The sequence below is a fragment of the Rattus norvegicus genome, chromosome 1 (genome assembly GCF_021556685.1).
Source record: "Rattus norvegicus strain SHRSP/BbbUtx chromosome 1, alternate assembly SHRSP_T2T, whole genome shotgun sequence".
Lineage (NCBI taxonomy): Eukaryota > Metazoa > Chordata > Mammalia > Rodentia > Muridae > Rattus > Rattus norvegicus.
Window position 1 is genome coordinate 19543973 of NC_141534.1, and position 13104 is coordinate 19557076.

At 40.5% G+C, this 13104-nt stretch overlaps 1 protein-coding gene across 7 annotated transcripts in view; it reads left to right on the forward strand.

Moving 5' to 3' along the window:
- Lama2 (laminin subunit alpha 2) overlaps positions 1-11847 on the forward strand; it is a 647938-nt gene extending 636091 nt beyond the window's left edge. For all 7 annotated transcript variants that reach the window (XR_015627317.1, XR_015627326.1, NM_001427039.1 and 4 more), the window contains 3 exons: positions 6250-6380; positions 8590-8812; positions 11476-11847. Coding sequence is in view for 5 of the 7 variants with exons in the window: in NM_001427039.1 (NP_001413968.1) it covers positions 6250-6380; positions 8590-8812; positions 11476-11633 (512 nt within the window). In the remaining 2 variants the exon portion in view is untranslated. The remainder of the gene's footprint in view (positions 1-6249; positions 6381-8589; positions 8813-11475) is intronic.
- Positions 11848-13104: the final 1257 nt, after the last annotated feature.

Here is a 13104-nt window from a genome sequence, read left to right on the forward strand (position 1 = left end):
AACCTCCAGACTGATTTCCAGAATGGTTGTACCAGTCTGCAATCCCACCAACAATGGAGGAGTGTTCCTCTTTCTCCACATCCTCGCCAGCATCTGCTGTCACCTGAGTTTTTGATCTTAGCCATTCTCACTGGTGTGAGGTCAAATCTCAGGGTTGTTTTGATTTGCATTTCCCTTATGACTAAAGATGTTGAACATTTCTTTAGGTGTTTCTCAGCCATTCAGCATTCCTCAGCTGTGAATTCTTTGTTTAGCTCTGAACCCCATTTTTTAATAGGGTTATTTGTTTCCCTGCGGTCTAACTTCTTGAGTTCTTTGTATATTTTGGATATAAGGCCTCTATCTGTTGTAGGATTGGTAAAGATCTTTTCCCAATCTGTTGGTTGCCGTTTTGTCCTAACCACAGTGTCCTTTGCCTTACAGAAGCTTTGCAGTTTTATGAGATCCCATTTGTCGATTCTTGATCTTAGAGCATAAGCCATTGGTGTTTTGTTCAGGAAATTTTTTTCCAGTGCCCATGTGTTCCAGATGCTTCCCTAGTTTTTCTTCTATTAGTTTGAGTGTGTCTGGTTTGATGTGGAGGTCCTTGATCCACTTGGACTTAAGCTTTGTACAGGGTGATAAGCATGGATCGATCTGCATTCTTCTACATGTTGACCTCCAGTTGAACCAGCACCATTTGCTGAAAATGCTATCTTTTTTCCATTGGATGGTTTTGGCTCCTTTGTCAAAAATCAAGTGACCATAGGTGTGTGGGTTCATTTGGGTCTTCAATTCTATTCCATTGGTCTATCTGTCTGTCTCTGTACCAATACCATGCAGTTTTTATCACTATTGCTCTGTAATACTGCTTGAGTTCAGGGATAGTGATTCCCCCTGAAGTCCTTTTATTGTTGAGGATAGTTTTAGCTATCCTGGGTTTTTTGTTATTCCAGATGAATTTGCAAATTGTTCTGTCTAACGCTTTGAAGAATTGGATTGGTATTTTGATGGGGATTGCATTGAATCTGTAGATTGCTTTTGGTAAAATGGCCATTTTTACTATATTAATCCTGCCAATCCATGAGCATGGGAGATCTTTCCATCTTCTGAGGTCTTCTTCAATTTCTTTCCTCAGTGTCTTGAAGTTCTTATTGTACAGATCTTTTACTTGCTTGGTTAAAGTCACACCGAGGTACTTTATATTATTTGGGTCTATTATGAAGGGTGTCATTTCCCTAATTTCTTTCTCGGCTTGTTTCTCTCTTGTGTAGAGGAAGGCAACTGATTTATTTGAGTTAATTTTATACCGAGCCACTTTGCTGAAGTTGTTTATCAGCTTTAGTAGTTCTCTGGTGGAACTTTTGGGATCACTTAAATATACTATCATATCATCTGCAAATAGTGATATTTTGACCTCTTCTTTTCCGATCTGTATCCCCTTGATCTCCTTTTGTTCTCTGATTGCTCTGGCTAGAACTTCAAGGAACTCATTGTTTTTGATAGCTGAGTAATACTCCATTGAGTAGATGTACCACATTTTTTTAATCCATTCCTCTGTTGAAGGGCATCTGGGTTCTTTCAAGCTTCTGGCTCTTATAAATAAGGCTGCTATGAACATAGTGGAGCATGTGTCTTTGTTTTATGTTGGAGCATCTTTTGGGTATATGCCCAGGAGAGGTATAGCTGGGCCCTCAGGTAGTTCAATGTCCAATTTTCTAGGGAGCCTCTAGACTGATTTCCAGAATGGTTGTACCAGCTTGCAATCCCACCAACAATGGAAAAGTGTTCCTCTTTCTCCACATCCTCACCAGCATCTGCTGTCGCCAGAGTTTTTGATCTTAGCCATTCTGACTGGTGTGAGGTGGAATCTCAGGGTTGTTTTGATTTGCATTTCCCTGATAACTAAGGATGTTGAACATTTCTTTAGGTAATTCTCAGCCATTCAATATTGCTCAGTTAAGAATTCTTTGTTTAGCTCTGTACTCAATTTTTAGTAGGGTTATTTGGTGCTCTGGAGTCTAACTTCTTGAGTTCTTTGTATATATTGGATATTTGTGCTCTATTGGATGTAGGTTTGATAATGATCTTTTCCCAATCTGTTGGATGCCATTTTATCTTAATAATGGTATCCTTTGCCTTACAAAAATTATGCAGTTTTATGAGGTCCCATTTGTTGATTCTTGATCTTAGAACATAAGTCATTGGTGTTCTGTTCAAGAAATTTTCCCTAGTCCCATATGTTTGAGGCTCTTCCCCACTTTCTCTTCTATTAGTTTTAATTCATCTGGTTTTATGTGAAGGTCCTTCATCCACTTGGATTTGAACTTGGTACAAATCAATAAGAATGGATCAATTTGCATTCTTCTACATGCTGACCTCCAGTTGAAACAGCACCATTTGTTGAAAATACTGTTGTTTTTTCAATCAATGGCTTTAGCTTCTTTGTCAAAGATCAAGTGACCATAGGTGTGTGGGTTCATTTATGGGTCTTCAACTCGATTCCATTGATCTGCCTGTCTCTGTACCAATACCATCCAGTTTTTATCAGTCTTGCTCTGTGATACTGCTTGAGTTCAGGGATAGTGATTCCCCCTGAAGTCCTTTTATTGTTGAGGATAGTTTTAGCTATCCTGGGTTTTTTGTTATTCCAAATGAATTTGCAAATTGCTCTTTCTATCTCTGTAAAGAATTGAGTAGGAATTTTGATGGGGATTGCATTGAATCTATAGATTGCTTTTGGCAAAATGGCCATCTTTACTATATTAATCTTGCCAATCCATGAGCGTGGGAGATCTTTCCATCATCTGAGGTCTTCAATTTCTTTCTTCAGAGGCTTAAAGTTCTTGTCATATAGATCTTTCACTTGCTTGGTTAAAGTCATTCTGAGGTATTTTACGTTATTTGTAGCTATTGTGAAGGGTGTCATTTCCCTCATTTCTTTCTCAGCCTGTTTATCCATTGAGTAGAGGAAGGCTACTGATTTGTTTGAGGTAATTTTATACCCAGCCACTTTGCTGAAGTTGTTTATTAGGCTTAGTAGTTCTCTGGTGGAACTTTTGGGTTCACTTAAGTATACTATCATACCATTTGCAAATAGTGATATTTTGACTTCTTCCTTTCCAATTTGTATCCCCTTGACCTCCTTTTGTTGTCTGATTGCCCTGGCTAGGACTTAGAGTGCTATATTGAATAAGCAGGGAGAGAGTGGGCAGCTTTGTCTAGTCCCTGATTTTAGTGGGATTGCTTCAACTTTCTCTCCATTTAGTTTGATGTTGGCTACTGGTTTGCTGTATATTGCTTTTATTATGTTGAGTGATGGACCTTAAATTCCTGATCTTTTCAAGACTATTAACATGAAGGGGTGTTGAATTTTGTCAAATGCTTTCTCAACATCTAATGAGATGATCATGTGCTTTTTTCTTTTGAGTTTGTTTACATAGTGGATTACATTGACAGATTTCCATTTATTGAACCATCTCTGCATCCCTGGGATGAAGCCTACTTGATGATAATGGATGATCATTTTGATGTGTTCTTGGATTTGGTTTGGGAGAATTTTATTGAGTATTTTTGCATTGATATTCATAAGGGAAATTGGTCTGAACTTCTTGTTCTTTGTTGGGTCTTTGTGTGGCTTAGGTGTAAGCGTAATTGTGGCTTCATAGAAGGAATTGGGTAGCGCTCCTTCTGTTTGTATTTTGTGGAATAGTTTGGACAGTATTGGTATGAGGTCTTCTATGAAGGTCTGATAGAATTCTGCACTAAACCTATCTCCTGGTTCTGGACTTTTTTTGGTTGGGAGACTCTTAATAACTGCTTCTATTTCTTTAGGAGTTATGGGGTTGTTTAGGTGGTTTACTGATCCTGTTTTTATTTTGGTATCTGGTATCTGCCTAGAAAATTGTTCATTTCCTCCAGATTTTCCAGTTTTGTTGATATAGGCTTTTGTAGTATGGTCTGATGATTTTTTTAATTTCCTCAGATTCCTTTGTTATGTCTCCCTTTTCATTTTTGATTTTGTTAATTTGGATATACTCTCTCTGTGCCCTCTGGTTAGTCTGACTAGGGGTTTATCTATCTTGTTGATTTTCTCAATGAACCAATTCCCGGTTTTGTTGATTCTTTTTATAGTTCTTTTTTATTTCTACTTGGTTAATTTCAGCCCTGAGTATGATTATTTCTTGCCATCTACTCCTCTTGGGTGTATTTACTTTTTTTTGTTTTAGAACTTTTAGGTGTACTGTCAATCAGTTTCTTTTTGCAGGCTCTCAGAGCTATGAGTTTTCCTCTTAGCACTGCTTTCATGGTGTCCCCTAAGTTTGGGTATGTTGTACCTTCATTTTCATTAAATTCTAAAAAGTCTTTAATCTCTTTATTTCTTCCTTGACTAAGCTATCATTGAGTATTGTTCAACTTCCATGTGTATGTGGGCTTTCTGTCATTTTTGTTGTTATTGAAGACCAGCCTTAGTCTGTGGTGATCTGATAGTATGCATGGGATTATTTCAATCTTCTTGTATCTGTTGAAGCCTGTTTTGTGACCGATTATATGATCAGTTTTGGAGAAGGTACCATGAGGTGCCGAGAAGAATGTATAATCTTTTGCTTTAGGATGAAATGTTCTATAGATATCTGATTTTTTCATAACTTTTTAGTTTTTCTGTGTCTCTATTTAGTTTCTGTTTCCATGATCTGTCCATTGATGAGAGCAGGGTGTTGAAATCTCCCACTATTATTGTGTGAGATGCAATGTGTCCTTTGAGATTTAGTAAGGTTTCTTTTATGAATGTAGGTGCCCTTGCATTTGAAGCATAGATATTCAGAGTTGAATACTTCTATGCAGAGTTGTGAAGTGGACATTAGAATCCTCTAACACAGGCTAGGGTAGAAACCCACCTCTGTATAGGCAGAACCTTGAGATACAGAGACATATCAGATTTGGAAATATTGGAGGATATGATGTTGCCCCAAAGCCATGTCATGTGCTATGAAAGCCAAAAGTTCCCCACGATTTCTACCAGTCCACAAGTGGCTGTGATGCCCTTCTCTTAGCCAGGCTTGATACCTGGCTTCAGCTTCTGTGGCTGATGGGTTGGCTGATCTTCCTACCTTCTTTTTGGTATTATATCAAAATATGGAACAACGACAACAACACACAACAAAAACTCTCAACTCCAGGGGTTGGGGATTTAGCTCAGTGGTAGCACAAGGCCCTCGGTTCAGTCCCCAGCTCCGAAAAAAAGAACCAAAAAAAAAAAATCTCAACTCCAGTTTCCAACAGCTCTTCCCAATCCTTCAACTCACAGCAGAATACAATTTACATAAGACTTGGGTGGTCAGAACTGCAGGTTACTTTGGTGCAAACCATACACATTCTCTATAAGAGGCTTGATATCTCTGTTCTTAAAAGCTACCCAGCCCCCCAATTGCTGGACATCATCTCACCACATCACTGTTTTTCTTCAGCTGAAGCACCTTACATCATTTCTTTTTCCTCTTTACCTCTTATTTTATCTTCCTGAACAGTTCGGCCCTTCTACCCTTACTTTAAATCTATCCACCTTTTCCATGCAAGGTCATCAAGGATCCTGGAAGAACAAAAAGTCTACCACATCACCAGTACCACAGTAAGGACAGCAGTGGTCACACATGACATGTATGGTCCACCTGGTAAATAGAAAGCACAGATAGAATTTTCTTGAGTGCTTTCCCAATATTTTGCAGAATTCATGTAGTCTTAACTGTTCTTAGGAAATCATTTTTTATTGCTAAACGAAATATCTTAACTCCTTATAGAAGGCCTAAATATATGAGTCAAATATCAAAATGTCTAACCAAAAGATTCACTGGATTAAGTAGAAAAGATTATGTCCTAGAATCTTTCCATAAAAAATTACATTTGCAATCTTTCATTTAATAAAATATTTAGGACGATCAGAACTCACTCCAATCACTGTAGTGCCATTTAGAACGTCTCAATAAAATTTTACTGAATATCCATTGAAATTCTTTCCTTAGCCCAGCAGACTTTGGAAATTCTCATACCTGGTTTTGAGAGCCCTTGATTCAGTCAGTCCTATTGTGTGCTCATTCATTTGGTTATCCAATGATTAAAGCTCCACTGTGCGCCAGATTCCTATGCAGTACCAAGAGGAAAATTATGAGCAGTCTAAAATCCTGGCCTCTCGCATCAGCAACAAACACACTGGGGAAGCCACAGATTGAAATTAATTCACCCCAAAGTCTAATCAATAATTTTTCTCCCCAGTTGGTGGCTTCAAAGTTGGATTGGACCTTCTTGTAGAATTTGAATTCCGTACCACAAGACCCACTGGAGTCCTCCTGGGAGTCAGCAGTCAGAAGATGGATGGAATGGGTATTGAAATGATTGACGAGAAGGTGGGTAAATGTCTGCTTGTTCTCTCCTGACACTGGCTTCCCCCACTCAAAGCTCTGGTTCAAGGTCTTGTCAGTTCTTCTCACCCCTCTGGGTCATCACAATCCATGTACACTTTTATCACACCCATTCTGTGCACCCAGCCACATTTTAAATGTGTCAATCCTACTACACCACAGCTGGGTTGACCACCTGTGGCCCACATGGTTTTGGATCCCCAGCTTTCAGGGAATCTACATCTGTGCACCTAAGTTGGCAAAATTACCAGTGCAGTGAAGGAGGTGGCTCAAGTTATCTGAAAGCAGCCTACCTTTTACATCACTGAGACCTGCAACATACCAGTTCCTGACTTTCACTTACAAGCACTCAGACACTTTCCCCCCAAAATCAAACATAGACAAGTGGACGAGCGATAGCCTAATCATAAATAGATCCTTATCCATGACTGCCTGTGGACAGCAACCTATAGGGAGATGAGCTGTACATGTAGAAAGCGGGTTAAAAGGAAAATAAGCAAGAAGTCTCACAGATTTTCTACCAGGCTCACTCAGGAAGATGGTGCTGATCTAAAACATGATCTAAAACATACCCTCCTTGCCATTCTCTCCTTCTTGCTCACACGATTCCAAAAACAACAGAAAAAAAATCCAAGTGCTTTTAGGTAAAAAGGATGAAAAAATTAACAGATAGACAAAATTCTCTGGTTCTGTTTGAATGTTTAAAGCCTATGTTCCTTGCATCTCTTTCAAATTCCCTTTCTTGCTTGTAATCTTTTACCACTTATGTGTCACTCTGTCATGTGGTTTTTCCATCAAGCTCTTCATAGAAGTAAAATGTCACTTTTACAAACTCCGCTCAGTGTTCCAAACACTAATATTTACAGTACTATACATTTTGCAAACTTCGCCCAGCCCTATTAATCTTTTTCAAACAAAGCATTTCTTTCATCCACCTTGTCAAGTGCACCGCGTAGCTGACTAACGTTTTTAATATTTCAACATGTTCCTTTCCTTCATCAGCTTCAAAAGAATTCTGATGTCTCGAATTTCAGGGATCCTGCCACGTTACTAAAAACAGATTTTTCTCATTTAAACAAGAACTTCTAATCAAGTTCTTCCTTGTTGGGAATTTAACTGGCCTTCTGGCTCGGGTCTTTGGCACCTGTGATATGAAACGTGCCCCCAAAAAGTAATTTATGTGGCTCTCAATCCTGTATTTAGAGTGAAAACCATGAAGGAGAAAGAAAAACACAATTAAAGCTTCAAAAGCTTAAATTTATAAACAATACTTTAAAGTATATTTGAAAGCCCATTAATGAGTTGCTTGAAGCGGCTTCTCCTAAGAAGGTTTTGGAAGGTTCACCTCATAGTCCAAAAAGATGGATAGCTGAAAAACCTTTGTGCCGATTAGGTTCTGTTTTGGTGTAGGACTTGGGTGCTTCTTCTGAAACAGCATAAGTAACACGGGCAACGCCCAAGAGCAAAGACTACGGCTTGTTCCTGGGTCCCAAGCTTTAACTTGGCATTATGCTAACTTTTCGCTGGGGGTGTTTGTGCCTGCGCGTGTGCGCGTGTACCTGTGTGCACATGCACAGCTGTGCATGGGTTGCACGCACACATGATGGGCAGAGGACAGTATGTGGAGCTACTCACCTTACAGTTTGAGGTACTATCCATTGCTATTTGGAGTACAAAGAGCCGTGAAACGGGACGGGCCAGGGAATCTGGCCAATCTGCCCCTCTTATGCTGAGATTCGGAAACCTTGATTGCCACATCTAGGTTTTCCCACATTGGTTCTGGGGACCAAATTAAAAGCTTCAACTTAAGTTGAAACTAAGTACTTCAACAGTGCCAGTTATATCAGTCCCGTGATGCTGATGTTTCCCACAAGGTAATGGTGATCTAAAGCGTGCCTTCCACATCTCCCTCTCCTCCCCTCACTCCTCAAACCTTCCCATAAACTCGGAGGCTGGGACACGCACTCACTGAGTAGATAAGCACACTTGGATATTTAAATAAATTAGTTTAAACTGTAGAGCAGTTTGTGTTCTCTGCATGCCGAGCCCTGGACTAGTTGAGCTATTTCTCCAGACCTAACTGTCCAGTGTTTGAGAAATGTTGTTCGCTTCAGCCTCTGGTTTTCATCGTGCGGGCTGTGGCGCTCGCCTCGACCGAAGCCACCTGTGACAGGTCATTTTCCTACCTTTCCAGCTTATGTTCCATGTGGATAATGGCGCCGGCCGATTCACTGCGGTCTACGATGCTGGGAGCCCAGGCCATATGTGCGATGGACGATGGCATAAAGTCACTGCCAAGAAGATCAAAAACCGCCTTGAGCTGGTGGTAGATGGGAACCAGGTGGATGCCCAGAGCCCAAATGCAGCCTCCACATCAGCAGATACAAACGACCCTGTTTTTGTTGGCGGTTTCCCAGGTGAGTGCTGGTTGCCGCAGCAAACAAGCCCTTTGCTCCTTATGTTTGTGGTTTTAAACATTCGTATTTGTATAACCGTGTCCAAGAATGTGTACTTAAGGCCACTTGCTTCTACGCTTTAGAATCTCTTTCCATAAATAACACTTGGCCTAAAATTGCCAGTCTGTAAAATGAGAGGACTATTTATTTAAACCACATGGGACTTGAAATTTTCATAATCACCCCCAAGGTTTTATCCAAGGGGAGGCTAAAACTAAAGGAAATGAATTTACCTTATAAAAGATATAAAGTATTTAGCAGCGGTTGAAGCCAGGATTGTGAGGGTTCCCCTCCCCTCTCCCCAGTTTTAAAGTGAAATGTATCAGAGGAATCATAAAAGGCCCTCCAACTTATTTCCTCTCATTCTAGAATTCTCCAGGTTAAACGGAGCTAATTTCCCACATAGGTTATTAAAGACTTTATATTCATATTACAAGAGAGCCCAAGCAATAAATCTGCATCAAAAAAAACCCTCCAGTACATTAAATTCAGCATTAAATTCAGCATATGAACTCCAGGGTTACCTAAGGAGCCAGGGGCAGGAGCTGCTGGGCAATGAGTCCAGTTTTGTAGTGAGCACTGGAGTGATGCAGAGTCCTGGAGTAAGCTTTCAGAAATCTGGAAAAAAAACTTAGCTTTGCTTCCAAGGCAGAAGGGCTTTGTGTAAGAAAAGAGGGTGTGCGGTATTCAGCATAGGTTGACAGAACAAAAGATGTTAGAGGGGACAAATGGGCTCCTTCCAGAGTTACTTTTGGCTTTAACGTTTTAACAGTTGTATCATGGGCATGGGTGTTCTGTCAGCGTGTGTGTCTGTGCACAGTGTGTCTGTGTACAGTATGCATGGCTGCTTCCCAGGAAAGCAAGAAGAAGGCATCAGATCCCCTGGAACTGGAATTAGAGTGGGAGGCATCCTTGTGGGTGCTGGGAGTTGAACCCCGGTCCTCTAGAAAAGCAGCTAGTGCTCTTAAACACTGAGCCACAACTGTGTAAAAAGACCCACAACTGTGCATTATTTTAAACGATAAGAATTTTTGAGCTATATAAATAAATATTTCTATCAGTAACAAACTCAGTATTTTGAGGGAGACAGCGTACCTCTCTGCCAACAGGCTATGAAGCAAGATCCTCCCAAGGATCCAGCAGGCTTGGGAAGAGAAGCATCTCTGTTTGCTGCTCTAGTTGGGGGCATAAGCCTGGGAAAGCAGGGCCTAAAATTGAGGCAGAGTAAACAACTATGCAACAGCCCGTTTTATTCAGAGAATCAGGCAATTTATACTCTGAAGGTCATGAAGAATCACGTGAGTAAGGTATTCGACCACAAGGATAAGCAACACATGGCAGAAACTTTTCCATAGAAAGGCCAGTGTAAACAGTTAACCGATTAACACCAGTAAGCAATAATGAGTAATTGGACATCATCTCACCCCTACCCTCTATACCTGGGAGGAGCGCAGAGGCTCCAAGAGCAATTCTGAGCTTTGAAGAAACTGAGATCACAAGACTTCTTCTTGTTTTGTTTTGAAAGCACTCAGAATTCTCCTCACACAGTTCCATTGCTGAATTGTGTTGCAACAAGCAAGTCTTGTTAGTTAAAAAAAAAAAAATCCCATAAGCTCCCAACCAACAGAACATTTGGGGGTTTTATTTTTTCAGTGTTAGGACATCCCGTGTCCTACTTTAACACTAGAAGTATTTTATCAATTCTTTGCTTCATCAAATACAACTGTATAAGATTTATTGGGGGGGGGGGTTATTGTTGTTTAGTTATGTCTTAGGGTTTCGTTGCTGTGAGGAGACCCCATGACCAAGGTATCTCTTCTAATAGAAACCATTTAATTGGGGCTGGCTTACCCGTTGAGAGCTTCAGTCCATTATCATCCTTGTGGGGAAGCATGGCAGCATCCAGGCAGGCATGGTGCTCTAAGGAAGAGTTCTACATTTTGCTCACCAGGCAGCCAGGAGGAAGGAGACTCTTCTGCAGGCAGCCCAGAGGAGGTTCCTTCTGCACTGGGCAGATCTGGAGCATTAAGAGACCTCACAGCCCACCTACACAGTGACACACTTACTTCAACAAGGCCACGCCTCCTAATAGTGCCACGTCCCATGGGCCAAGCGTATTCAAACCACCACAACTTATTTCCTTCCTTATTAATTTTGAAGCAGGTTCTTACTGTCTAGCCCAGGCTACCCTAGAGCTTGGGTTTTCCCTTTCCACCTGTAACACTGGTGCTATAGTCATGTACCATCACACTTGGCTATAATTGCATAGTTTGACTTTATAACTTTAAATGCGTTTGTTCCAAACCAAATTACTTGTTTGAGGTTTCCACAGTTTATAATTCAACTCGTAGGAAGTTGGTAATTCTCTACAAACCAGTTAGCAAGTCTCCAAGCAAAATCACACAGCTTACAATAGACAGCGTTCCGAGTCAACCTCAGGCTTGAGATTTGATTTGGACGTGTGATTGCAAATGTTTGCTGTAGCGATGTTTCAGAAATGAGGCTGAGGGAGTAGTGGTCGACTTGGTGGTAGAGTGTTTGTGCAGTGTGCACATGTTTCTGGGCTGGATCCCCAGCATTTGTAAGAATGAGAAACAAAAGTGACCCCTCCTATGTCTTTTCAGATGGCCTCAATCAGTTTGGCCTGACCACCAACGTTAGGTTCCGAGGCTGCATCCGATCTCTGAAGCTCACCAAAGGGACAGGCAAGCCGCTGGAGGTTAATTTTGCCAAGGCTCTGGAACTGAGGGGTGTTCAACCTGTATCATGCCCAACTACCTAATAAAGATAAGTTCAATCCGGAGAAGAATTCACCAAGACAAGTATATCAAGTTAAACAGTATACACTCCCACCATATTAATAAAAACTAATGTGCGCATATACACAAAATTCTCTCTGCATTGTGTCAGATGGTGATAATTCAGACCACAGATTGAATTTTAACTCAAGTTCTCTTTCAAGCTTATGATTATTAAACCAATTATTTCATTCTAAAGAGTTGCATGTTTCGTGTGATTTTAAAGATGAAAGGTAACTGACCATGAAATGAATTTGCAACATGCCCTGAAGTCATTTGAAGACAAAATTTGAAAAAAAAAAAAAACAAAAGCTCATATAATTTATGGATGCAACTTTAAAAGGAGACAACATTTATGAATATCTCTGCCATCCTCTCTCCCTAGTATGTTGCCTGTCGCCTTTGGATTTGTGTTCAAGCCGCTGAGACTGAGTGGGTTTTGTACGTGTGATTGAGAGGCAATCAGGACCTCCAGTCCCTGTGTGTGCAGAAGCATTTCCCTAATCCAAGCTCATTATTAGAGCATTTAACTAGTGTTATAAGTGAATATCTTTTCATGCTGGAGTTTAATACTATAGATCAGATTCAGGCCAGCAAGCTTGATTACTTGATTTTCTTGTTTGATAATGATTTATAGGCTTCAAGAGGAAGCCAGACCCAGGCTGCAGAATGACAATGAAGCTTACAGCTCCTGCTACTGTACTGAGATCATGAACTCTAGATTCATAAGAGGGAGTCACAACCTACACTCCGTGAGGAGGGAAGCATGCTGATAGGCATTTGTGTTTATCAAGAGACAATCCACCAGAAACTTCAAAGTCATTTCCCTTTAATCTTTCGAAGATGTAGTCTGACCTCACAAATTTATTTCCTATCAAAAAAAGTCTATTTTGTATGTGCATGGTGCATGCGTGCGTGCGTGTTCAGCCATCTTCAAAGTGGTGTGGGAACCAAAATTAGTCAGGATTTTATTCATCAAGTTTAGAAGGAAATATTTCAATTGCCACCTTCAGAAGAAATTGTTGTGATGATTGAATAACTCAGAACTGGTAAAACATCAGTTCTCAACATTCCTATTGCTACAACCCTTTAATATAATTCCTCATATCATGGTGGCTCCCTCACCATAAAAGTATTTTCATTGCAATTTCATAGCTGCAACGCTGCTACTGTTATGAATCATAATGTAAATATCTGATGTGCAGGATGTCTGATATGCTACCCCTGTGGATGGGTCCTTTGATCCCCAGAGGGGTTACAACCCACAGGTTGAGAACCACTGATGTAAAAGACCTGGAACCTTGCCTCATTGTCGTACTTTGAGCTCCAGGAGAGTAAAGTCCTTGGTTGGCTTGGTGGCATCCGCCAGGACAATGAAGGTCCTGTTTTCTTTTCTTTTTTTCTTTTTCTTTTTTTTTTTTTTTTTTTTTGGTTCTTTTTTTCGGAGCTGGGGAC